The 27,346-nt window shown below is 46.1% G+C and overlaps 1 protein-coding gene across 1 annotated transcript; it reads left to right on the forward strand.

The window, feature by feature from the left end:
• The first annotated feature begins 736 nt into the window (after positions 1–736).
• LOC141101529 (uncharacterized) lies at positions 737–23,707 on the forward strand. Its single transcript, XM_073590654.1, has 4 exons — positions 737–827; positions 12,021–12,118; positions 12,318–12,408; positions 21,985–23,707. Exons 1-4 carry the CDS (start codon positions 737–739, stop codon positions 23,508–23,510), a joined length of 1,806 nt encoding a protein of 601 aa, XP_073446755.1. The 3' UTR covers positions 23,511–23,707.
• Positions 23,708–27,346: the final 3,639 nt, after the last annotated feature.

The raw sequence follows: 27,346 nt of genomic DNA on the forward strand, positions 1-27,346 counted from the left end.
CGCATCATGATGACGTCAGGCTGTCAATCAACCTTGAACTTCCGATTCCGATGCCGACTTCCGATATTGAAAAAATATCGGAAGTCGGTATCGGAATTCCGATACAGCAAGTATCGGCCGATACCCGATACTTGCGGTATCGGAATGCTCAACACTACTCACGACTTCACAGTTTGGTTGAAAAATGTCGATGCGAATGTAAGAAATGAATCTTTAAGGACATGTACAGCCAAGATCCTGACACAGTGCGGAAAATAAGTATTTGATACGCTGCCGGTTTGCAAGTTTTCCCTCCTACAAAGAATGGAGAAGTCTGTAATATTTATCACAGGTACACTTCAACGGTGACAGAAAATCTAAAAATAAAAAACAGAAAATCACATTGTATCATTTTAAAATAATGAAATTGCATGTTATTGCATGAAATAAGTGTATGATCACCGACCAACCACCAAGAATTCAGACTCTCACAGACCTGTTAGTTTTTCTTTAAAAAGCCCTTCTACTCTGCTGTTACCTGTATTAATTGCAACCGGTTTGAAATTGTGGCCTATATAAAAGACACCTTTCAAGATAATCAGTCACACGCCAACCTCTCCACCATGGCCAAGACCAAAGAGCTGTCTAAGGACACCAGGGACAAAATTGTAGACCTGCACAAGGCTGGGGTGGGCTGCAGCACAATAGGCAAGTAGCTTGGTGAAAAGGCAACAATTGTTGACAAAATTATTAGAAAATGGAAGAAAAACAAGTTGACTGTCAGTCTTCTTCGGTCTTGGGCTACGTGCAAGATCTCGTCTCGTGGGGTAAGGAAGATTCTGAGAAAGGTCAGAAAGCCCAGAACTACATGGTAAGACTGGGTCAATGACCTGAAGAGAGCTGGGATCACAGGACTGGGCCTGCTCAGGAAGTGTGCACAGCTAATCAGCTACCTAGTGTTCACTGGTGGATACAGACTGACCTGCAGGTAGCCGCCAGGTACCACTCCTGGGCAGAACCCAATATTGCAGCTGCAGACCCCAGAGGTCAGGTTAGCTGACACTCAATAGGGATAAGTCTCTGTTCAGACTAGTAAGTTCTGGTACCTCTACAGAATGGTTACTGACACTGATTAGGGCAAGGTTAAGACACTCTGGTCTATGATACTGGAACAGGGTTTGGCCGAACACAGACCAGATGACAATGTTCAGGCACTGGCCACTCATGGACAAGCTTCAAGCACTGGCCGCTCCGGGAATGAGATTCAGGCCCTGGCCTTTCTGGATCCAGGGGACTACGGATACAGGACTTGCCACACCGGAATGAGTTTCAGACACTGGCTGCTCTGGGACCAGGGGATGACGGATTCAGGACTGGCCACACTGAGGCAAGGAATACAGGTTTAGGACACTGGCCAAACCAGGACCAGGGGACCTCATAACTCACTAGTAGTACACCTTACTGACTAATGATTCTACACGTTGCATGGCAAATCCCTAAGGGAGAGGGAGTCTTTTATATAGGATGACTCCCAGCAATTAGCTGGATGCCATCTTCCAGGTGTAGTAATTATACTAAATATCTCTGAGCAATAAGCTAAGGGTTTTTAGTATATACTTGCTCTGCCCCTTTAAGAATGGGGGAGTGCGCGCATGGGTGTACTAGGTGCATCGCTTGGAGCTGCGGCGCTCACACAACCAGGAAGCAGGAGAACGCTGAGGATTGTGCCGAGGGTCTGAGTCAGTAAGCTGGCATCCCACCATGCAGGGTGCCCGTAATAGAGCTACAAGCACACTATGCCATCATGGATTAAAATCTTCCAGGGCACGCAAGGTCCTGCTACTCACACCAGCATATGTCAAGGCCCATTAGAAGTTTATTATATAGGGAAAAAGAAATCCAAACCTTCAGGGCCCTGTGTGAAAAAGTGATTGCCCCTAAACCTTATAACTGGTTGGGCCACTCTTAGCAGCAACAACTGCAATCAAGCGCTTGCAATAACTGGCAGTGAGTTTCTGGAGGAATTTTGGCCACTCATCTTAGTAGAATTTCCGAGTGTGAACCGTCTAGCTCCCAACCATCCCAGATTCAGCTGGACTGTCATGTCCCGTCTCAGCTGTTCTCCCAACCTCTATATTCCTCTCTCTGACATTTTCATTGCTCCTGTAGCTCCTCCTGCTCGGAGGGATTGGCTGCTTCTCTGCTAAGTGCATAAATTAGATTATAGATTCACTTCCTCTCCCTTCAGTGATTGGTCTCCCCAGGACTATGAGCTTCCATCTCAGTCTCCACAGGCTGCTGCTTTACCAGTGAGCCACAGCTCACGATGCTGGAGATGGGAGAATTTGGTCATATTGACCTCTATATTGCCGGCAATGAACTCAGAAGCAGAGTATACATATCCATAGCAATACATTGTGTATAAGAATGCTTTTTATGGTGCCTGTATACTGAGGGGAAGAAAAATATATATTTTTGTTCTTATAAAAGTATTTAAAATAATAAGTAATTACAAATATGTATTTTTTAATGTTAGACTCCCAGATCCTGAACCCACAGCCTCAACATTACTGACAGGCACTGTAAGCTGCTGAGCCACAAGCTCCAGTGAAGTGATTGCAGGATTGTGTGCACTTGATCCATATTCCAGGCTCTGACTACAGGCAGATTATTCTGATAGAAATACACTGCTGTGTACAATGGTTGTTTCTGTATTCTAGAGGAGAATAAGAGATTTTTTCATCCTATAAAATTACTAATAATAATGAAAAAAAAAGTCATTTTAATGCGTTTTTTAAATAAGAAGCATCACAAATCAGTGAATAACCCGGACATAGTTGTGCCAATATAACAGTAATGACCCGCAGAACACAGCAATCAGATTATTTACAGGAATCGGTGAATTACGGGAGAAACAAAATGTGTAATGCGGAGGACGTGTTCACACGTAGCGTAAATGCTGCGTTCTTTCTTCTGTAAATGTCTGATCCAGATGACGTAGTGACAATCCTCCCTGATTATTGCGCATTTTTTTCAGATGAAGCCTATAAAGGGAAAACGCATCAAAGCCCCAGAGGTCCGCAGGGTCTTCAGACCACAGAGAGCACAGATTTCATGAGAACTGTGGCGCTATCAGACTCCAACACTCAGTATCTTCCATGGTGTAACAGTCAGGATTCCTCTAGATTCTCGTCTCTCCGCCTGGTTACAGCTGTTCTTCCTTTCTCCCCTTTTCTTTCCTCGCCTTTCCCATTCCTTCTCTTCCCCTCCCGCCTCTTAAATGTTTTATATATAAGGTATTACATGTGTCCCGTAACCCCTTTCCCGGCCTATCCTGTGCAGACCAATCTTTTTCATTTTCTTTCTATCCCTTTCATTTTTCCCTTTTCCCCATTTTCCTTAATCCCTTCATGACCGTCCTAGTACGGTGCAGGTAGCTTCTCTCCCTTTGATGTCGGCTCCGGTGGTGAGCCCGCATCTTTCCCAGCACACGTCAGTACAAGTGAGGTACTCTGCTACATACAGGTGACCTGATCTTCGTCTGTATGTAGCAGAGCCGACCAAGTTATGGCAGCTTCTAGTCTCCCATGGAAATTATTGAAGCAGGCCAAAAGTAAAAAAAAAGTTTTTAAAAATATATAAAAAATATAAAAGTTCAAATCCCCCCCTTTCACCCCACTCAAAATCAAACAATAGAAAAACCAAACATACACAAATTTGGTATCGCCGAGTTCAGAATCGCCCGATCTATCAATAAAAAAAGGAACAAACCGATCACTAGACGGTGTAGTGAGAAAAAAAGGCAAAATGCCAGAATTAAGGTGTTTTGGTCGCCACGACATTGAATTAAAATGTAATAACGGATGATCAAAAGATCGTATCTGCACCAACATGGGATCAATAAAAACCTCAGCTCGGCGCGCAAACAATAAGCCCTCACCCAACCCAAGATCATGAAAAATGGAGACGCTACAGGCCTCAGAAAATGGCGCAATATTTTTTTCCCAACAAATTTTGGATTTTTTTTCACCACTTAGATAAAAAAGAACTGAGACCTGTTTGGTGTCTATGAACCTGTAATGACCTGGAGAATCATAATGGCAGGGCAGGTTTAGCATTTGGGGAATATGGCAAAAAGAAAAGCCAAAAAAAGTTATGGAGCTGCACTTTTTTTGCAATTTCATCGCACTTGGAATTTTTTTTCCCATTTTTGAGTACACGATATGGTAAAACCAATGATGTCGTTCATTGTAAATACACCACTGTCCTCTGTATCTCCCCTCCTCATTGTAGAGTGTAAGCTCTCACCAGCAGGGGCGGCTGATTCTGCTTTAATTATTGTATCAACATTGCTACTTATGACTTGTGTTTTGAAACTGTTAGGCTGTGTGCACACGATGCGGATATCCAGCGGATCCGCAGCGGATTTTTCTGCACAGGAACGTTGCATATCCGCATTGTGATGTACAGTAGCATTAAAATCAATGAAAAAAGAAAAAAACGCTGTGCAGACGGAAAACCACACAAAAACCATGCGAAAACCGCATTAAAAATGGAAGAAATCCGCAGGAAAAATGCAGGTCATTTGTCCTGCGGATTTCTTCCATTCTGCGCGGAAAAATTTGCAGGGCAAAAAAGTACGTGTGCACTCAGCCTTAGGCTGTGTGCACACACTGCGGGTTCTGCTGCGGTGTACAGTAACATTATTCCCTATGGAAAATGGAAACCGCAGTGCAGATGCTGCAGAATTTTCCACGCGGATTATCTGCGGTTTCTAAACCGCAGAAAGAATTGACATGTTTCTGCGGATTCTTTCTGCAGATTCCGCAGCGGTTTCCTATCTCCTCCATTGTGGAGATGGTAAAACCGCAGAGCCAATCCACAGATAAACCGCAGGTATTTTGATCAATCCGCAGCAGATTCCGTAGCGTGTGCATGTACCCTTAAACTGTAAAGCGCTGCTGAATATGTTGGCGCTATATAAATAAAGATTATTATTATTCCAAAGCACAACTTGTCCCGCAACAAACAAGCCCTCACATGGCCATACTGACGGAAACAAAGTTATGGCTGTGGGAAGAAGGGGAGCGAAAAACAGAAACACAAGGTCTCTAAGGGGTTAAAAAACCCTATTTTTCCTTCCCCGTTCTCCTCCTTAACCCTTTCTCCCCTTTATTCTGCCTCTTTCATGACTTTACATTTCTCTTTTTTGCTGTTGTTTGGTTCTTGTCTGTATTACTGGGTATTTATAATCTGTCTCCACTTTTTCTTTACCCCATTTATGTAAATAAATCCTTAATAAAAACTACTTTGCCATAAAAGGCGCCCACTGTGCGCCCAAGGCACGCGGCTGATCTGTGCCGATTTGGGGCTTTTCTCTCTCTAATAAAATCGCAGGTAAAAAACTGCAGAAACTTTATTAAGTGCAGAATCAAAGCTTTTCTGTCCTCTAAAAAGCACATTAAAAACGCGGCTTCACATCTGCACCAAGAACGCATCAAATAAGGGGGAGAAGATCGTTATTGGAGATGGTGCGGATCCTGCAGAAAACAAAAAACACCGTTTTTCTGCAGTGTGTGAACACGGCCTTACAGACACAAATAAGCCGGATGTCGTATAGTGACGCTACATAAAGAGGAGAACGTTCTGGAGGCTCCGACTGTGAATGACGGCACAAAAAATCCCCAGGTCCCACGCACGCTGGACCAGAGACCCATGAATTCACCTGCTCCTCTCTAGTCCCAACTGTCCCGGATACAGCGGACAGTCCCAGATTTAGGTCTACGCCCTGCAGTCTCAGGCGTCTGCTGAATTTCCCTCACTACCAGCGCCCCTCTGACAACTCCTCCTGCCGGGGGAGAAAGCAGAGGTAAGTGGCCGTGGATTAGGGTGAGGCCAAAATTTGCTGCTATGTGCGCCACATGCTCTGTGTCTCTATCTGTGCTTCAAAAGTTGTGAGGTGTGTACAGTTACTTGGTGTAACACTGGTGGATGTGGACCCACTACACGATCGGCCAGGCTTACTCTAGAGAGGTGTAACTAGGTGTCCACCAGGTCTTCACTAGAGCTACTGGTGGAGAGGATAGGCTGGACAGCCGGTAGACACCAGGAACTACTCCAGGGTAGTCCCCAAGACTACCTCAGCTGATAGGTGGGTCAGAGACACAAGTGTGCGGTACAACAGGCAAAGTGAACTGCCTAGGAACCAATATCCAGCAGAAAGCGGATGGTGGAGCTACCTAATATAGGACCTGCCGACACGGGATAGGCTGGGGAACCTAATCTGTGAAGGACACAGCAGGGATAAATTCCTGTAGAGACTGGCCAATCCCCCAAAGCTAAATGGAAGCAACATGCTGAGAAGCTGCAGTGACCATAGTGAGTAGGGAGGCGCTGAGAGGACATATGAGGGACCACCGTAACACCTGGTTAGGAGACCACTCAGATGTCCCTGAGCTGAACCCCGCGCTACACCTCAGAACAAATGTAATATTATCTATACAGCAAGTGGTAAAGAAATAAGTGATGCCTGTAAGATAAAAATGCCCATTACACCCTTAGATGACTTCCTGATGGGTACAGTGTCTGAAATGGGGTCACTTTAGGGGGTTGTATGTTGTCCACAATCATCGGGGGCTTTACAATTGGTCCCACAAGCGAGGACTGCCAAATTACTGCTCCAAAAGCAAAACAGTGACTCTCCCCATTGGAGCCCGGCCGTGTGCAGTCTTTCCTGACCTCAGGTTTGGGAGAAATTTCTGTGTAAATTATGGCTCCATTTTACTCTCTGTGAAATTTAAAAATTTGAGTTTAAAACATTTCACCTCGTACACACGGCTCCGCTCCGTACACCTCGTACACACACGGCTCCGCTCCTTACACCTCGTACACATGCGGCTCCGCTCCGTACACCTCGTACACACAGGGCTCCGCTCCGTACACCTCGTACACACAGGGCTCCGCTCCGTACACCTCGCACATATGACTCCGCTCCGTACACCTCATACACACACGGCTCCGCTCTATACACCTCATACACACACTACTCCGCTCCGTACACCTCGTACACACACGGCTCCGCTCCGTACACCTCGCACACATGCGGCTCCGCTCCGTACACCTTGTACACATGCGGCTCCGTTCCGTACACCTTGTACACATGCGGCTCCGCTCCGTAGACCTTGTACACACTCGGCTTCGCTCCTTACACCTCGTACACACAGGGCTCCGCTCCGTACACCTCGTACACACAAGGCTCCGCTCTGTACACCTCATACACACAAGGCTCCGCTCCGTACACCTCATACACACACTACTCCGCTCCGTACACCTCGTACACACACAGCTCCTCTCCGTACACCTCGTACACACGTGGCTCCGCTCCGTACACCTCGCACACACACGGCTCTGCTCCATACACCTCATACACACACGGCTCCGCTCCGTACACCTCATACACACGCGGCTCCGCTCCGTACACCTCGTACACATGGCTCCGCTACTTACACCTCGTAGACACATGGCTCCGCTCCGTACACCTTGTACACACACGGCTCAGCTCCGTACACCTCGTACACACGCGGCTCTGCTCCGTACACCTCGTACACACACGGTTCCGCTCCGTACACCTCCTACACACGCGACTCCAATCCGTACACCTCCTACACACGCGGCTCCGCTCCGCATACCTCGTACACATGCGGCTCCGCTCCGTACACCTCGTACACACGCGGCTCCGCTCACCTCGTACACACACGGCTCCGCTCCATACACGTTGCACACACACAGCTCCGCTCCGTACACCTTGTACACAGCGGCTCCGCTCCGTACACCTCGTACACACACGGCTCCGCTCCATACACGTTGCACACACACAGCTCCGCTCCGTACACCTCGTACACAGCGGCTCCGCTCCGTACACCTCGTACACACAGGGCTCCGCTCCGTACACCTCGTACACACATGGCTCCGCTCACCTCGTACACACACGGCTCCGCTCCATACACCTCGCACACACACGACTCCGCTCCATACACCTTGTACATATGCGGCTCCGCTCCGTACACCTCGTACACACGCGGCTCCGCTCCGTACACCTCGTACACAAACGGCTCCGCTCACCTCGTACACAAACGGCTCCGCTTCATACACCTCGCACACACACGGCTCCACTCTGTACACCTCGTACACGCACGGCACCGCTCCGTACACCTCGTACACACGCGGCTCCGCTCCGTACACACGCGGCTCAGCTCCGTACACCTCGTACACACACGGCTCCGCTCACCTCGTACACAAACGGCTCCACTCCATACACCTCGTACACACGTGACTCGGCTCCGTACACACACGGCTCCACTCCGTACACCTCGTACATACGCGACTCCAATCCGTACACCTCCTACACACGCGGCTCCGCTCCGCATACCTCGTACACATGCGGCTCCGCTCCGTACACCTCGTACACACGCGGCTCCGCTCACCTCGTACACACACGGCTCCGCTCCATACACGTTGCACACACACAGCTCCGCTCCGTACACCTTGTACACAGCGGCTCCGCTCCGTACACCTCGTACACACACGGCTCCGCTCCATACACGTTGCACACACACAGCTCCGCTCCGTACACCTCGTACACAGCGGCTCCGCTCCGTACACCTCGTACACACAGGGCTCCGCTCCGTACACCTCGTACACACATGGCTCCGCTCACCTCGTACACACACGGCTCCGCTCCATACACCTCGCACACACACGACTCCGCTCCATACACCTTGTACATATGCGGCTCCGCTCCGTACACCTCGTACACACGCGGCTCCGCTCCGTACACCTCGTACACAAACGGCTCCGCTCACCTCGTACACAAACGGCTCCGCTTCATACACCTCGCACACACACGGCTCCACTCTGTACACCTCGTACACGCACGGCACCGCTCCGTACACCTCGTACACACGCGGCTCCGCTCCGTACACACGCGGCTCAGCTCCGTACACCTCGTACACACACGGCTCCGCTCACCTCGTACACAAACGGCTCCACTCCATACACCTCGTACACACGTGACTCGGCTCCGTACACACACGGCTCCACTCCGTACACCTCGTACATACGCGGCTCCGCTCCGTACACCACGTACACACGCGACTCCGCTCCGTACACCTCGTACACACATGGCTCCGCTTCGTACACCTCGTACACACAGGGCTCCGCTCCGTACACCTCGTACACACGCGACTCCGCTCCGTACACACACGGCTCCGCTCCGTACACCTCGTACACACGCGACTCCGCTCCGTACACACGCGGCTCCGCTCCGTACACCTCGCACACATGCGGCTCCCCTCAGTACACCTCATACACACGCGGCTCAGCTCCGTACACCTCGCACACACACACGGCTCCGCTCCGTACACCTCGTACACACACGGCTCCGCTCCGTACACCTCACACACACGGCTCCGCTCCGTACACCTCGTACACACACGGCTCCGCTCCGTACACCTCGTACACACATGGCTCTGCTACATCCACCCTGTAAACCCCTCCTGACCCCACACAGAAACTTCCCCTCATCCAGCACCATGACAACCAGCACAGCAGAGTCCTGCACACACTGAGGCCCCTGATCATGTGACCCCTGACTCCTCCCCTCCTGTGACCTCATCACAGGTCCTGTGCACAGAGCAGTCATATATGTGGCGGATGCTCCTGGACCTTCTGCTTTCTGGGCCGGTTCCTCCTGTGAGTCCTATTAACCCTTTCACTCCCTCTCTTCTCCTTTCTGACAGGACAATCTCTGAATTCGGACAGTGTGACAGGAATTTCAGCAATGTGGAAGGAAGAAATGACAATTTTCCTGTTTTCCTCACAGAAATGTGACTTTCCCCCCAATGTATCATTGTCCTACAGGTGACAGGAGCGCTGAGGCCGCACAGTGCGCCGTGTCTCCTGAGTGCCGATACCCCACAGGCTCGGGAGGGAAGGGGCGCCATTGTGGCGGGGATAGACGGCGGACGCCGTGTGACGTGTGAAGAGCGCTGACACCAGAACAGCAGAGACCCCACAAGTGGCCCAAGTTACCCCCTCCACCTCTGGGGGGCTCATCTAGGGGGCAGGGAGGATTATTAACCCTCAGGGGTCACAGAATTGTGTAACATTGAGCGGAGGAATGAAATGTTCCCACTAAAATGTCGCTCCGTCCCCAAGTCTGTAATTATCACACGGGAGAAGAGGAGAAAACAGAAACCACTTGTTCCACAATTTCCCCTGAGCACCGATACCCCATAAGGGGCCGGACACTCCTCAGGAGGGAAGGAGCGCCGTCTGACCGGGCAGAGTCTGCTCTTATGGTGTTAGGGGGTCACATTATCAGAGCCCCCAATAAGAGGCGCCATGTTACACCCGCCACCTCTCAATTACTCATCTTTCTCCCAGAATTTTACACCATTGGGCGATGAGGAAAAAATAATTACATTTTACCACAAAAAATAGTTTTCTCCCCAGAGCAGCCATAGAAGCTGTCAGTGCTGAGAGAGAGACTGGATTGTTACAGCTGCCTGAAGAAGGAGCCGCTGTGCTCTGCAAGCTGCAAACATACTATTATCTGGTTATAAAGGCGTCACTCCGAGAATACTTATATCATCATTGGGCAGAAAAGTCTTCACATCCATCTTGTAATATGGGAAAGCCTAAGGCCAGAAATAATCCCCATAAATCACTGTACATGGAGACTTTGGGATCAGATCATTTCTGTCCATTGTGTTTGTGGAAACAAAAAATCTTTTCTAAAAGCCTCAAACTTCTGTGTGTGACTCAGAGCTGAGATCTAACGTGATAGAAGATTCCAGTGCGGGGAAGACGGGAAACCTTCATATAGACGGCCGGTGGGGATGGAGGCAGTGACCGACTCTGGCCACATCTGTCTCTAGAGCCGCAGTAGAAGATGAAGATGTCGTCCTCATCATGAAGGAGTTATTTCTCATGTCGCGTGTAATGAATATCTCCTGCAGTATTGCTAATGCCGATTCCAGTGCCGGTAATGAGACGAGAATTAGCGTTATGGAAGATGAGTCTATGAGGAACGTGTTCAGCTGCCGACTCCGAGGAGGAAACTGCTTGTTGTCTGTGGCCTAAATATATAGGTTTTATTAGTAGATGTCAGGGGAGAAAACTAAACCCTGTAAGATAATAAATCTCCTCATATGTTTCCCTTATTATCTCCAGTAATTGTATTATTACACAGGATTCTTATGATGTTACATCGGATCATCTTCTTCTCATTCAGGTCTCTACAATATCGGATCCTCTCAGTGAAGATCTTCTACAAAAGAGAATTTTCCTGCTTTACCCATCAAGGATGGATATGGACAGAGACAAGATGGCGGAGAGGATATTACACCTCACCCTAGAGATCCTCTTCCGTCTCACTGGAGAGGTGAGAGATTCTGATGACGTCACATTACATCATTCTTATCTATGGGAATAACAGATGGACAGAACTGGAGAGGTGAGGACTCTGGAAATGTCTGTAGTGAGATTTATTAATGTGTCTCTCCATAACCAGGATTACACAGTGGTGAAGAAGACCTCTAGTGATCGCTGTCAGGACCCTGTGTCTGAGGGATGGGGAAGACTCCTGAGCCCAATCACGGGGCCTCCACCTCACCCCCTGATCCATGAGGACATCAATGACCAGAAGATCCTAGAACTCACCTACAAGATGATTGAGCTGCTGACTGGAGAGGTGACACTGCTGGGAATGCTGGGACATTATACAGTAACGCTATGAAGGGATCGGGGGATGACGGTATCATTGTATGTGTCAGGTTCCTATAAGGTGTCAGGATGTCGCTGTCTATTTCTCCATGGAGGAGTGGGAGTATTTAGAAGGACACAGAGATCTGTACAAGAACGTCATAATGGAGGTTCCCCAGCCCCTCACATCTCCAGGTAATAGACAGGACTAAATACACACGGCCTATAATTATCTGTATGTAGAGAATGAATTCAGTCCCTGTATGTGTTTCCTCCAGATCTATCCAGTAAGAGGACAACACCAGAGAGATGTCCCCGTCCTCTTCTTCCACAGGACTGTAACCAAGAAGATCCCAGTGCTCCTCAGGATCATCAGGTAGATGGAGAGAAGGTGTCAGGAGATCTCCCCTATGATGTGTAGACGGCTGTGAAGGTCTTGTGCTCAGTCTTGTTTTATCCCCCAGTATTATATGTTTTATACTTGTGTAATGAGAACGGTGGAGATGGCAGGATTAGAGCTGATCATAGATGGAACTTCTCCATCTGTCTGTGACCTTTTACAATATTTGTTTCAGGATGAAGATCTGACTCATATTATCACTACAGAGACATATGTGAGGGGTGATGAGTGGTGTAAAGAGGAGATTCCCACATATGACTACCCAGGTGAGTAGTAACCACTGAATGCAGAGAAGTCACAGATTCCTCTCAGTCACCGGCTGTGGCTGCTTTATCGGTGGTGTAGTCCGGCCGTATTACCATGATCACCATTTTGCCTCTAGACCACAACATTTTCCTCCACCCAAAACTGTTCAAATGACTTTGGGCATTGAAAGCCCTTTTCTATAGAACTTACAACCTGGAGATTCCACCTACCCCCTGGAAGTCAAATGACAGCCTATGCAGAATGCGCTGAAAGGTTAGAAAATCACTTGAAGAAAAATATTATGCTGGGCCTGAAAGAGAAAGCAGAGGGTAATGATGCTGTTGGCTTCCTAGATCCCTGAGATCTTATTGGATGAATTTTCTCTCCCTTCTGTGCTGCTGAATGTCTCATGATCAGGTCCAGTCTTTCTGGTCAAACTTTGCTTTTATGATGTGCAGTGAGGCCAAGTGTGAATTTTTGTACAATAACTAATTTCACTTTATCCCCACTTTTCAATTTGTGTTAAAACTACCGTAGTTTTAGGACTATAAGACGCTTGAGGAAAATGGGGGGGTGCGTCTTATAGTCTGATGTACCGGCTCTGGATGTGGTGGGAAGGTGGTTGAACGGCAGATGGTCACAGGAGGCTGGAGCCGGTGGCTGCGGCTAACTCGTGTTCCCGCTGCTAAAGAGAAATTAATATTCACTGCATTCCACGTCCATGGGCTTGGAGGACAATGAATATTCATTTCTCTTTACTAATAGTGTCTTGATCTGATTACCCCCCCAAACCCGGTCGTATGCATGGCCCCATCCTTATAATTGGCCCACACCCCCATCCCCATCCTGGTATGCATGGCTGTTGTGAACACTTGTGACCTGGCTTCTGAGTTTGGGCTCCCTCTGGTGGTTGCTGCAGGTAATGGAGCTGGTCGGGTTGACAAAAGTCAATCACCTGAAGATGATGATTGGAGGTCAGGTGTTACAGACTGGGAAGATTTAAGTGAGCAACCTTCCCTCAATTGTTGCTGGTGATTTGGCTTCTTCCTGTGCATTTGGAAGTCTGCCTGCCCCCTGCTTGGTCCTGCATCGTTCAGATAAGTCATTTGTTTGCTGGAATCTTTTTGCATTTGATCCAGTTTTTGCCTTTCTCTGATTTCTGCTTTGCGGGTGTTAGTTCAGCCTTGTTCCCTGCGGGGACCTGTGCTGGACCCTGTTGTGAACTCATTTTCTGGTCTACCAGTTGTGAGTTCTCCTTCCGGGCTCCCTCTGGTGGTAACAGGAGATAGTGAGGTTGATTTAATTAGTAGAGATCTGCCACCTGATGATGAGGATAACGATTGGATCTCTGGAATCTCAGACTGGATTTAAGACAGCCGACGCCCTATTCTGGTGCTGGTGATTCCTTCTGGCTTTTCAGGTCTTGGTTTTCAGCTCTGTTCCAGTCATCTCAAGCTAAGTGTTTCTGCTAATGTTCACACTTGATTTTGTTGGTCTATTCAGTTTCTTGTGTGGTCAGCCAGCCCCAGCTGGGGCTGTGCTGAATTTCCACTCTTATTTATCTGTGTTTGCCAATTTGCTTTTTGTCCCTTATTAGATTGGCCTCTTTTTTGCTCTGTCTCAGAATATTTCAGAGTGCTGATATAGTGGGAGAAGTCTAGTGACTTCATGGTTAATTTTGTTATCAGAAGTGTTGGACATTATTTTTGTAGGGTTTTTTGGGCAGATTGCAGACAGTGTCTTTCCTTTCCTGTCCTTTCTAGTTAGTTTGGGCCCCATCGTTTGCTCAGCCTATTTTCCTGCCTGTGTTTGTGTTTTCATCTTGTTTCACTGTCAATACATGTGTGGGGTGTCATGATCTGAATTTGATCTGACAGTTTTAAATTGCACAGGGTGAACTTTTTTTACTTTGGCAAGTGCCAAGTGACTTGACTGTCCCCGGTGGTGGTTAGTGGTATTGCACTTTGGGTTTAATGTGCACATAATTATGGTTCAGGTGTGGGGCTCTATAAATGAGTCTCAGGGTGTGCAATCACTGCTGGTGATATTCATTCATGGATTCTGAGTTGGTGAGAGCCTGGTGGAAGGATGGAGCTGAGGAGGAGTCCTGTGCAGCTTAGCCAGGGGGGAAGCGTGTCAGCTATGGTGTCTGGACGAAGGGCTGGCATGGCGTGGTGGGGTCGCAGTGATGGTGTCTGCGGGAAGTGTCTGCATGGACTGGTGGAGTGGCGACTATGGAGAGTGGCACTCACCATGTGGGACTTGGCTGCTGAGCTGGACTCAAGCATGCTTGACTTCGTGTCAGAAGCTGAACTCATCTTTGGGACTCTGTTACTAAGCAGCAGCAACTGGTGGTGGACTCTGCTCCAAGGCTGCACTAAGGTGAAGGATCCTGTTATGGTGATGGATCCAGGTGGAGGAGAAGATGCACACAGGTGGTGGGCTTTGTTGCTAGGAGCGTACGCAACAGAGCAAAGCTAAGTGGTGTTTCCCCTGTATTGTCTCTTTCCTCATGTGTGTTATTAGTGCAGTGGTGGGATTAGTCTCCGCACCGACCTATTCCCTAGTGAGGGTTTAGGTTGAGGGCGAGCAAGGGGTTAAGGTTCGCGTACGGCGACAGGTGCGGAGCCTGTATAGGGAACGTAAGGAGTGCAGGGACACTGGCTCAGGGGAGCTTAGGAGGTCTCCACGTCCCCCATTCCCTATCGCAGGGCCCACCATTGTTAAAGTTACCCAGGTTCCCCCTTTATTATTTGATTATTGTATAACGTGTAATACCTAAATTCGCCAGGTGGAGGCGGCGTATCCACCTGCACGTTTTATTATTTAAATGCGCCCCACTGGAGGCGGTGTATCCAGGGTCACGTGTGTTATGGGTTCACCTTGCGGTAACCGCTGTGTGCCCAGAGACACGTGACCATGACATGGGGGCTGTCTATTCCTTTGGGGTCTGCTCTGGGTCAGTTAGTTTTCCCCTTTTCTTGCTTTAGGCTTATTTAGTCCTCCGGCTGTGACGAGGCATCTAGATTCATCGTAGGAACACTCCACGGCTGCTGCTAGTTGTGTGGTTAGGATCAGGGGTCTGCAATCTGCATTGTTACCAACCTCTCTGGCTTTCTGTGACTTAGCTTGTTTAGTTTTCCTCCTCGGTGACCCATTCATAACAGGACCCTGTTCCATATGCCACAGCTCATATCAGTGTGTTCAGTATTGCTAATCTCCTGCTATGTCAGTATCTTTTGTTTTGCTTCCAGTTCACACCAGAATTCTGATCTAGTGGGGGACAAGTCGTGTGGCCTCAGTATTTTTGCATATCATACGTGTTGGATTTTTCTTAGGGTTTTTGCATGATTGCAGACAGTATCTTTCCTGTCCTGTTCTATCTAGACAGTTTGGGCCCCATCATTTGCTTACTCTATTTTCTACCTGTGTTTTGTGCCTCATCTTGTCTCATCTGCAATATATGTTCAGGGGCTATCTATTCCTTTGGGGTAATACTCTGGGGCAGTTTAGCTTTCCCCTTTCTTGCTTTAGGCTTAGTTAATTCTTTGACTGTGCCGAGGCATCGTAGGTACATCCCATGGCTAATTCTAGTTGTGTTGTCAGTTTAGGGGTCTGCAATCTGCTTAGTTACCAACCTTTCTGGTTATCTGGTTGCCTAGCCTATTCCCCAGCTATCCTGCTCAGTTACCTAATCATAACACATGGCCCCATTAGAAAACATTAAAAATGCAAACCATTACACTTACCTACCCCGCGCTTCCTCACAGCGTCCTGCTTCGATGATAGCAACTGCTATATGCTTGTAAGCAGCACTTGGCAGAGACATCATGCGCTGCTCACAAGCAGAGCACAGCTGCCAGGACTGTGCACTCAAAGGGCAGTGTATATTCATTGCTCTTCAGTAGCGCGCAGTGTCAGCAACTAGCTTCCTGCTGCTACCGGTGGTCACATGTGCCGCTACTTAAGAGAAATGAATATTCATGAATACGCACTGTTCCCAGCGCTGCTTACAAGCATAAAGCAGTTGCTGGCACCGTAGCAAGAGGCTGCAAGGGAGCACCGGGTAGAAAAGTGTAATGGTTTGTTTTTTTAATGTTTTCTGATAGGGCCATGCATACCAGGATAGGAATGGGGGTGGGGGCCACTTATAAGTATGGGACCCTGCATACCAGGACGAGATGGGGCTGTAGGTTACCAGCAGGTGTGTTGGATGCTGTGATGAGCAGGGGGCAGAGCAAGTGTTAACGGGTGTCTTTTTATAACCAGAGAAAAAGATAACAACGCTTTCTCCACGCAGGGAGTTAATATATACAAGATGCACAGAAGTATTGTGCGGACAAATATGTGGAAGTTCAGTATTATGCAGTGACAGCTTGACTTCACCTGTCAACAATGGTAACAACGAAAAAAGAATTGCTAACGACAGGAGAGGAAAAAACGGTAGGGTTCAACTTATCAGACTCTGTCGTCCGAAGGGAGGTGGTTGAAAGATTCCACGATGGCGCCGCAGACGGCGCGTCACATTGAGGAAGCGGTCCTGGATGAACCGGAGGCACTCTCTCTTAGCGGTGAAGAAGAGTCCGGGACCTTTTGGTGGGCTGCTGTGTGTCCAGGTACCGGTGGCTGTTGTTTCGGCGGATGAGGCGGAGGGTTCTGGTATCAAGGCCGCAGCCGCGGATGTAAAGTCAAAGTCTCCGACGGGAGCCGTGAGCTCTACACTGTCTGCTGTCAAGCGTTGCACAGTACGGTCAGCGCTTCCTGCCTGCGGTCACGTAGGGTCGGCGTCCGGCAGCGGGAAGCGGTCACTGGTGCTGTTGCTGGATGTTGGGGGGTGCGCACTCTAGCGCAGTCTGTCGTCAGTAGTGTTACCCACTGGGAGGGAGCAAACTTTCCTCTGCTGCACCTCCTGTCTTTCCGCCAGAAACCCCAGGTTCCGGTGCACCCCCCTTTTTATATCAGACCCGCCCTTTGCAGCAGAGGTCACAGGTCTGTCCCGGTCAGGTTCTCTATCCCCCTGCCACCCTAGTGGCAGTCCCAATGGTTACGGCCCACAGACACTGTTGCCTTTATTGTTCTGGTCCTTCCTCCTACAGGGCCATGCATACCAGGATAGGGCTGATGGGACCATGCATACCAGGATAAGGATGGGGCCATGCATACCAGGATAGGGCTGATGGGACCATGCATACCAGGACGAGATAGGGGACCCTGCATACCAGGATAGGGATGGGACCATGTATACTAGGACAAGATGGGGGCCCTGCATACCAGGATGAGATGGGGGCCCTGCATACCAGGATAGGGATGATGGGGCCATGCATACCAGGATAGAGATGAGGTGGCATGCATACTAGGATTAGATGGGGGGCCCTGCATACCAGGATGGGGATAGGACCATGCATACCAGGATAGGGATGAGGGATACATGCATACCAGGATGGGGATGGGGCCAGTCATACCAGGATAGCGATGAGGGATCCATGCATGCCAGGATAGGGATGAGGTGGCCTTGCATACCAGGGTAGGGATGAGGGGGCCATGTGTATCAGAATGGTTATGAGGGGACCATATATACCAGGATAGGGGATATTAAGTACAGAATTGACCACATTTTTTGCTTCAATTTGTTTTTCCTAATTTTCTCCTCTAAAACCTAGGTGCGTCTTATGGTCCAAAAAATATGGCAAGTGTGAATTTTCTGTACAATAACAGAGTTTCCCTTTAGCCTGAAATTTCAATTTCTTTTAAAAGCAACTAACTTCAAGGAGGATTGTGATAAACTACAGGACAAACATTCCACCTGTGCTATGATGGATCTCTAAGCTGTGCGTGGCTGAGGGCTGTAATATACATTTATTCCCGCCTGCAGGAGATGTGTTGGCTCCAGCCCTGGTTTCATAGATTTACTAAACGTCATGAATTCCATTATGTTTTCCATCCTAAGGAATTCAGATTACTGCACAATCTCTCCTGAAATGGGGGCGCTAATACTTTCTCTACTCTTCCGGTCAGGACTCATAGTGGCTCCAATGGTCCACCATAAATGAGGGCAGCTCCGGTTTAGTGTTCTCCCCTCGTACATACGTTGCTGTTGGGGATATAACATAATTTTTTATTCTACGTCTTTTTTTAACCTGTTCATTCTGTATGATAGTTTGATTGTGGTGGGATCGGCCTTCCTGCCTAATGTGAGTCTGTAACTCCCTGATAGTCTTGAAAAAAATCTCTCCATTGCCTCTTCCAAATGTCTAAGATCTAAATTTAAAGGGAACCTGTCAGCAGGATTGTGCTCAGTAACCTCCAGACACTGTCAGGTCAGCGCCGTTATACCGATTACAATGATACCTGGTGATGAAATCCATCTTGTGGTTGTTGTTTAATCTGTATTAGTAGTTTTCAGTTAATGAAATTCTCGTGTTCTGGGGTGGGGCTGTGGGTGGGGCTGTGGGCGGGGCTTTATGAGGTGTGCTGATTACATATGCATCTGTATTGGCTTATGACAGGTTACTGACCCCTCACTGACCTGCCCCCATTATTACATAATGCATATAATAATGTTGATATTATTCTTGACAATGCCTATAATATTGTGGCTATTGTGAGGCTTAGAAAATAAAAATTTACAAATGACACTGGCGGCACCTGTCCAGTAGCATCTATCTCTTACTTATAGATGGTACTACGCAGGTGCCATTTTTCTGGATGTAATTTTTTATGTAAAATAGGGGGCAGGTCACTGAAGGAATTAGTGTCATAAGCCAATACAGATGAATATGTACACAGAGCACCACATAAAGCCCCGCCCACAGCCCAACCCACAGCCACTCCCACAACCCCACCCTGATGCACGAGAATCTCATTAACTGAAAACTACAAATATAGATTCAACAGTAACCTGCCTGCAGCTGCCCAGAAAAGACACGTCTATTAGATGCGCCAATTCCGACGCTTCTCCTGGGTCTTCCCACTTGTCCTGTAGCGGTGGCAAGTGGGGTTCATATTTGTATATTTGTGGAGTTGATGTCACCCTTTTGTTGTCAGGTGACATCAAGCCCACGGCTTGGTTATGGAAAGGTGTCTATCCATTACGAACCCCAAAGTTACATGGTAAATAAAGACACAGCCAGAATAAAGTCTTTTATTAGAAATAAAACAAAACAGTTTTCCTTTTTCAAAAATAACAAACACAGTTATACTCACCAACACCTAAGTGGGAAGAGTCGGGCAAAGCGCCAGAATTGGCGCATCTAATAGATGCCTTTTCTGGGCAGCTGCGGGCTGTTATTTTTAGGCTGGGGGGGTCAATATCCATGGCCCCTTACAAGCCTGAGAATACCAGCCTCCCAGTTGTCAGCTTTAGCAAGGCTGGTTGTCAAAAATGGAGGGCAACGCCACACCGTTTTTTAAATAATTTATTTAAATAATTAAAAAAAACAGTGTGAGGACCCCTCTATTCTTGATAACCAGCCTTGCTGAAGCTGACAGAGGAGGATTGCAGCCCCCAGTTGTGAGTTTTGCCAGACAGGTTATAGAAAATACAGGGGAACCCACGCCGGTATTTTCATTCATTTATTTAGTTATAGCGCAGGCGGTGGGTGAGGAATACTCCAGTCATCCACTCCTGATGTCACTGTACTTAGCAGCAGGTGTAGGTTGATGGGCGTAATAGTCCCAAAAGCCCCCACCTGCTGTCATCATTCTCACTTTAATATAACTCTCATCATTCTACCCGCCGGCAGAGCAGAGGAGAATGATGAGAGCGTCTTCAGCACCCGCCACCGGGGAACAGCACTTACTGTACCGCTTCTTCCCTGCCGGCCATCCATGTGGTACTGATGCTGTACACGGGTGGCACACGGTTGTCACACATGTGCCACAAGTATTACACACATGGACATCTCTGGTACCATTTTTTACGGTACCGGAAATATCAGGACGTGTGAAACCGGCCTTATACACAGTTCTCTTTAAATGCCTAATATTTCTTCTTGAAACTCATCTGACAGAAAATATTATTGGAGCTTAGGATAGTATAGATTGTGAAATCTCCGAGACCCATACTCTAATTACACCAGAGAGGTTTCACCACTAGTTACTCATTTATTACTGATGGAGACTGTGGAGTTTGATCATCTCAGTAGTTCCTAATCAGGCCCCATTATTAATATCTGACGTGTGTCACTTTATGTGGTGGTAAGTTTGGAATTATTCACAAAGGATAATAGGAAACAAATGGATCTTACAAATTATTTTCCAGCTTCGCACTATACCCTACATACGGTTGTACACTACTGTCTGGGCACATGGCAGTGTTCAGAAGGGAAGGAGCGCCATTTAGCTATTTGAATGCAGATCTTGCTGGAATAGTTTGCAGACACAATGTATTGGGAGCACTGTTCATGGTCACCTGGCAGCTCAAAAGATGTCCACCATGAACATGTTTGGCACTATCTTCTCTGCTTTCCATATCCCAAGGATTGCCTAGCTCATCGCCCTTTAACACCCTTACATGGAATCTGGACTTACACTGGGACCCCTAGGCTTGGACCATGGTGTCACCTGCTATTCTGTGGTGTTAGATGGCGAGAAGAATAGTCAGGTAGCTGGGTCAGAACCAGAAGGACAGAATACAGAATCAGAAGACACAAGAGTAGTCAGTAAACGGGCCACGGTCACAGCAGGAAACAAATACGCAAGCTGAGCACAGAGGACTGAACCAGAGGAGAACAGCGCTGTATCTGGCAGATTCCGGCCATGTGCTTTGCGCTTTAGTAGGGTGTGGTACTTTCCAATTGGCTGAAGTATGGAGCAGATTACTCCAGCTGGACAGCAGGAACAGATCCCAGATGAGATTGGACACACCATATGCAGAAACCCTAATGTAACTAAATGACAGAAAACCAGAATAGTACAAATCCCCATAAAGTGATTCCATTTTATAAATTAATTCACTGAGGGTTATAATCCTTAGGAGGAGTGAATATTTTGACTCCACAGCCACTTATCAGAAATTAACACGCAGTGGATGTTGGAGAGTGAAAATTACACATTTGTCATTTTCTTACCCAGCACATAGTGCCCAGATTGTTCTCCAGGAGACACCGCAAATTAAGTGGGTTCTTCTCACTATAGTATTGCTATACAGGGATACTAAATGTTGTTTGCGCACACTGCAAGACTCCGAAGTGAGAGCGGATTTTGCTGGATTGGTTTATAGAAACCTTGTTGCTTTTCAACAGCCTTTGAGCCACTAATAGTGTGGGAACCTCTGTTTTTCCATTGACAGATGATGGACCTGAGTGGGGACTTGTTTTTGTGAGATGAGAATTGGTATTATTTTCACCTACATAACATTGATTTTTTTTTTTTTATTTGATATTTGGGAGGTGGAATAAACAAACAGTTGAACACCGCACACTACTGGTTCATCCAACAAGGTTTTCTATTAGACTGTGAACTGTCATTGTCTTGGTAAATAATTAAAGCTTTTACATAAACTGTCCATAAAAATGGCAAGCTAAGTATAAATGTTCAAAATTATAAAACTCAAGGATATTTTATTAATAAATAATAATTGTTTTTTATCTTAGCAGATGACTGTACCAGGAGATCAGAGGGACAGCTGACATCTTCAACTTTTAAATCTGATGATCTTGAGATCCTACAAGATACAACTGAATTGATTGCTGTTACTCCAGATATATCATCATCCATTCACAGCAAAGATCTGTTATCTGATCCTATGAAACAGGTCACATCTTCTGATTCAATACCGACTACTAAAGAAAATCAAAGTCACAAAAGAGACATTAAAAAACAAACTGCTCCTAAAGCAAAGAAGTCATTTTCATGTTCAGAATGTGGGAAATATTTTACATGGAAATCACGTTTTGTTACTCACCTGAGAATTCACACAGGGGAGAAGCCTTTTTCATGTTCAGAATGTGGCAAAAATTTTGCACAGAAATCATATTTTGTTAGACACCAGAGAACTCACACAGGGGAGAAGCCTTTTTCCTGTTCAGAATGTGGGAAATGTTTTGAACGTAAATCAAATTTTGTTAGACACCAGAGAGCTCACACAGGGGAGAAGCCTTTTTCCTGTTCAGAATGTGGGAAATGTTTTAGGAATAAATCAGATTGTGTTATGCACCAGAGAACTCACACTGGGGAGAAACCTTTTTCATGTTCAGAATGTGGGAGATGTTTTGCACATAAATCATATTTTGTTACCCACCAAAGAACTCACACAGGGGAGAAACTCTTTTCCTGTTTAGAATGTGGGAAATATTTTGCACAGAAATCACAGTTTGTTACCCACCAGAGAACTCACACAGGGGAGAAGCCTTTTTCCTGTTCAGAATGTGGGAAATGTTTTGCACAGAAATTACAGCTTGTTACCCACCAGAGAACTCACACCGGGGAGAAGCCTTTTTCCTGTTCAGAATGTGGGAAATGTTTTAATAATAAATCATATTGTGTTCAGCACCAGAGAACTCACACAGGAGAGAAGGCTTTTTCTTGTTTAGAATGTGGGAAATTTTTTGCGCAGAAATCAAGTTTTGTTATCCACCAGCGAACTCACACAGGGGAGAAGCCTTTTTCCTGTTCAGAATGTGGGAAATGTTTTAACAAGAAATCAGATTTTGTTAAGCACCAGAGAATCCACACAGGAGAGAAGCCTTTTTCATGTTTAGAATGTGGGAAATGTTTTGCACAGAAATCAAATTTTGTTACCCACCAGAGAACTCACACAGGGGAGAAGCCTTTTTCCTGTTCAGAATGTGGGAAATGTTTTAATAATAAATCATATTGTGTTCAGCACCAGAGAATCCACACAGGAGAGAAGCCTTTTTCATGTTTAGAATGTGGGAAATGTTTTGCGCAGAAATCAAATTTTGTTTCCCACCAGAGAACTCACACAAGGGAGAAACCGTTTTCATGTTCAGAATGTGGAAAATGTTTAAGCAATAAATCAGATTGTGATAAGCACCAGAGAAGTCACACAGGGGAGAAGCCTTCTTCCTCTTCAGAATGTGGGAAATATTTTAACCAGAAAGTGCTTCTTGATCGCCATCAGAGCAGTTCCGCAGAGGAGAGGCCATTTTCATTTTCTTAATGTGGGAAATATTTTACTTGGAAATCAACTGTTAAAAAACATCAGAGACGTCACAATGGGAAGACGACTTTTTCATGTTCATAATGTTGGAATAGTTTTAACCAAAATTGAATCTTCTTAAATGGTTTGTCTCTTGTCATTCCTAATGTTTGCTGACAAAAGAATAAAACTCAACCTTATTAATTCCAAATTTAAAACTATACCCATAATTCACCCCCTGAAGATTCGTTGGAAAGTGACTGATATAAAAAACATATATTCCACATCTCAGTATATAGGGTGAGGTGACGTTTACACACTCACTCTCCAAGCCTCTCATTTCTACGGGTTTCATCGTCCTCGCCAAAGACGACTCATCAAGAGACTATTTAATATTGACCTATATTCAAGCGAGACTAAACGAAAAAAACTTAAATCATGTATCATGTTATTCGAAACAGTCAGAACACTAGCCCCATATTGGCAGATCCCAGACCTCAAACTATATACTTCGGAAGTGTATAAGCCACTCCAGTGTCAGGAATAGATAGTATGAATTTGAATTTACCAAATGGCTGCAATGAAACAATTTAAACATTTAAAGGGGTCTGAATACTTTCCATACCCACTGTATCAGTAAAAATAACTCCTCTTTATTAGGTAAAGTATAAAAGAATTGCACCATTTTCCGATACCCGTCGCGTCTCCATTTTTCATGATCTCGGGTTGGGTGAAAGTCTATTTTTTGTGTGCCGAGCTGACGTTATTAATGGATACCATTTTGGTGCAGATACGATCTTTTGGTCGTCATTTTTTGCATTTTAATGCAATGTTGCGGCAACCAAAAAAAGTAATCCTGGCATTTTGACATTTTTCTCGTTACACCATTTAGCGATCGGGTTAATTCTTTTTTTATAGTGATAGATCAGGCGATTCTGAACGCGGCTACAACAAATGTGTGTATGTGTGATTTTTTTTATTGCTTTATTTTGAAATTGGCAAAAGGGGGGGTAATTTGAAATTTCATATTTTTTAAAATATTTTTAAAAACATTTTTTTTTCTACTTTTGGCATTGTGAAGACATACAGCATTGTATCTTAATTAACCAGATGACTATTTTTTTAGCAAACAAAGAATAATAGAATGTTATCTGTATGTTGGCTTTAAATTTAAATATTGATTTCTGGTTGGTCAAGAAAACACTTTTGCTTGTGTAAGCCTGGAATATTGACTTTTTTGTGCGCTTATCCTTGATCACTAGTGATCTTTGCCGATATGTTAATTATGCATTGGGTTATGGAGCCAGTTTGTTGACTTCTAAAGCAGAGAGGGAAAAACTATGCAAGTAGTTTAACCCCTTCACCCCCAAGGGTGGTTTGCACGTTCATGACCGGGCCAATTTTTACAATTCTGACCACTGTACCTTTATGAGGTCATAACTCTGGAACGCTTCCATGGATCCCGGTGATTCTGACATTGTTTTCTCGTGACATATTTTACTTCATGTTAGTGGTAAAATTTCATTCAAATAACTTGCGTTTATTTGTGAAAAAAATGGAAATTTGGCAAAAATTTTGAAAATTTCGCAATTTTCCAACTTTGAATTTTTATGCCCTTAAATCACAGAGATACGGCACACAAAAAACTTGATAAGTAACATTTCCCACATGTTTACTTTACATCAGCACAATTTTGGAAAAAAAATTTTTTTTGTTAGGAAGTTATAAGGGTTAAAAGTTGACCAGCGATTTCTCATTTTTACAACACCATTTTATTTTTAGGACCACATCACATTTGAAGCCACTTTGAGGGGTCTATATGATAGAAAATACCCAAAAGTGACACCATTCTAAAAACTGAACCCCTTAAGGTGCTCAAAACCACATTCAAGAAGTTTATTAACCCATTAGGTGCGTCACAGGAATTTTTTTGAATATTTAAAAAGAAATGAACATTAACTTTTTTTCACAAAAAAAATACTTCAGGTTCAATTTTTTTTATTTTACCAAGGGTAACAGGAGAAATTGGACTGCAAAAGTTATTGTGCAATTTGTCCTGAGTACGCTGATACCTGATTTGTGGGGGGGAACGACTGTTTCGGCGCATGGCAGAGCTCAGAATGGAAGGAGCGCTGTTTGACTTTTTCAATGCAAAATTGGCTGGAATTCAGATCGGACGCCATGTCACGTTTGGAGAGTCCCTGATGTACCTAAACAGTGGAAACCCCCTACAAGTGACCCCATTTTGGAAACTAGACCCCCCAAGGAACTTATCTAGATATGTGGTGAGAACTTTGAACCCACAAGGGCTTTACAGAAGTTTATAACGTGCAGCGGTACAATTAAAAAATCATTTTTTCCACAAAAATGATCTTTTCACCCCAATTTTTATTTTCCCAAGGGTAACAGGACCCTAAAAGTTATTGTGCAATTTGTCCTGAGTACGCTGATACCCCACATGTGGGGGTAAACCACTATTTGGGCGCATGGCAGAGCTCGGAAGGGAAGCAGCGCCATTTGACGTTTTTGGCTGGAATTGAGATCGGACACCATGTCGCGTTTGGAAAACTCCTGATGTACCAAAACAGTGGAAACCCCCCACAAATGACACCATTTTGGAAACTAGACCCCCTAAGGAACTTATCTAGATGTGTGGTGAGCACTTTGACCCCCCCAGTGCTTCACAGAAGTTTATAATGCCCGGGCGTGAAAATAAATAATTCGTATTTTTTCCACAAACATGATCTTTTAGTCACCATTTTTTTATTTTCCCAAGGGTACCAGGAGAAATTGGACCCCAAAAGTTGTTGTCCAATTTGTCCTGAGTATGCTGATACCCCATATGTGGGAGAAAACTACTGTATGGGCACACGTCGGGGCTCGGAAGGGAAGTAGTGACGTTTTGGAATGCAGACTTTGATGGAATGGTCTGCGGGTGTCATGTTGCCTTTTGAGAGCCCCTAATGTACCTAAACAGTGGAAACCCCCCACAAATGACACCATTTTGTAAACTAGACCCCCCAAGGAACTTATCTAGATGTGTGGTGAGCACTCAGAACCCCCCAGTGCTTCACAGAAGTTTATAATGCCCGGGCGTGAAAATAAAAAATTCGTATTTTTTCCACAAGCATGATCTTTTAGTCACCATTTTTTTATTTTCCCAAGGGTACCAGGAGAAATTGGACCCCAAAAGTTGTTGTCCAATTTGTCCTGAGTATGCTGATACCCCATATGTGGGAGAAAACTACTGTATGGGCACACGTCGGGGCTCGGAAGGGAAGTAGTGACGTTTTGGAATGCAGACTTTGATGGAATGGTCTGCGGGTGTCATGTTGCCTTTGGAGAGCCCCTAATGTACCTAAACAGTGGAAACCCCCCACAAATGACCCCATTTTGAAAACTAGACCCACTAAGGAACTTATCTAGATGTGAGGTGAGCACTTTCAACCCCCAAGGGCTTCACTGAAGTTTTTTAATGCCAGGGCATGAAAATAAAAAAATCGTATTTTTTCCAGAAACATGATCAATTAGTCCCCAATTTTTTCATTTTCCCAAGGGTAACAGGAGAAATTGGCCCCCCAAAAGTTGTTGTCCAATTTGGCCCGAGTACGCTGACACCCCATATGTGGGAGAAAACTACTGTATGGACACACGTCGGGGCTCGGAAGGGAAGCAGTGACGTTTTGGAATGTAGACTTTGATGGAATGGTCTGCGGGTGTCATGTGCATTTGGAGATCCCCTGATATACCTAAACTATTGAAACTCCCCACAAGTGACCCCATTTTGGACACTAGACCCCCCACGGAACTTATCTAGATGTGTGGTGAGCACTTTGAACCCCCAAGTGCTTCACAGA

This window comes from Dendrobates tinctorius, unplaced genomic scaffold (assembly GCF_039654945.1).
Source record: "Dendrobates tinctorius isolate UK_male_01 unplaced genomic scaffold, ASM3965494v1 ptg000119l, whole genome shotgun sequence".
Classification (NCBI taxonomy): Eukaryota; Metazoa; Chordata; class Amphibia; order Anura; family Dendrobatidae; genus Dendrobates; species Dendrobates tinctorius.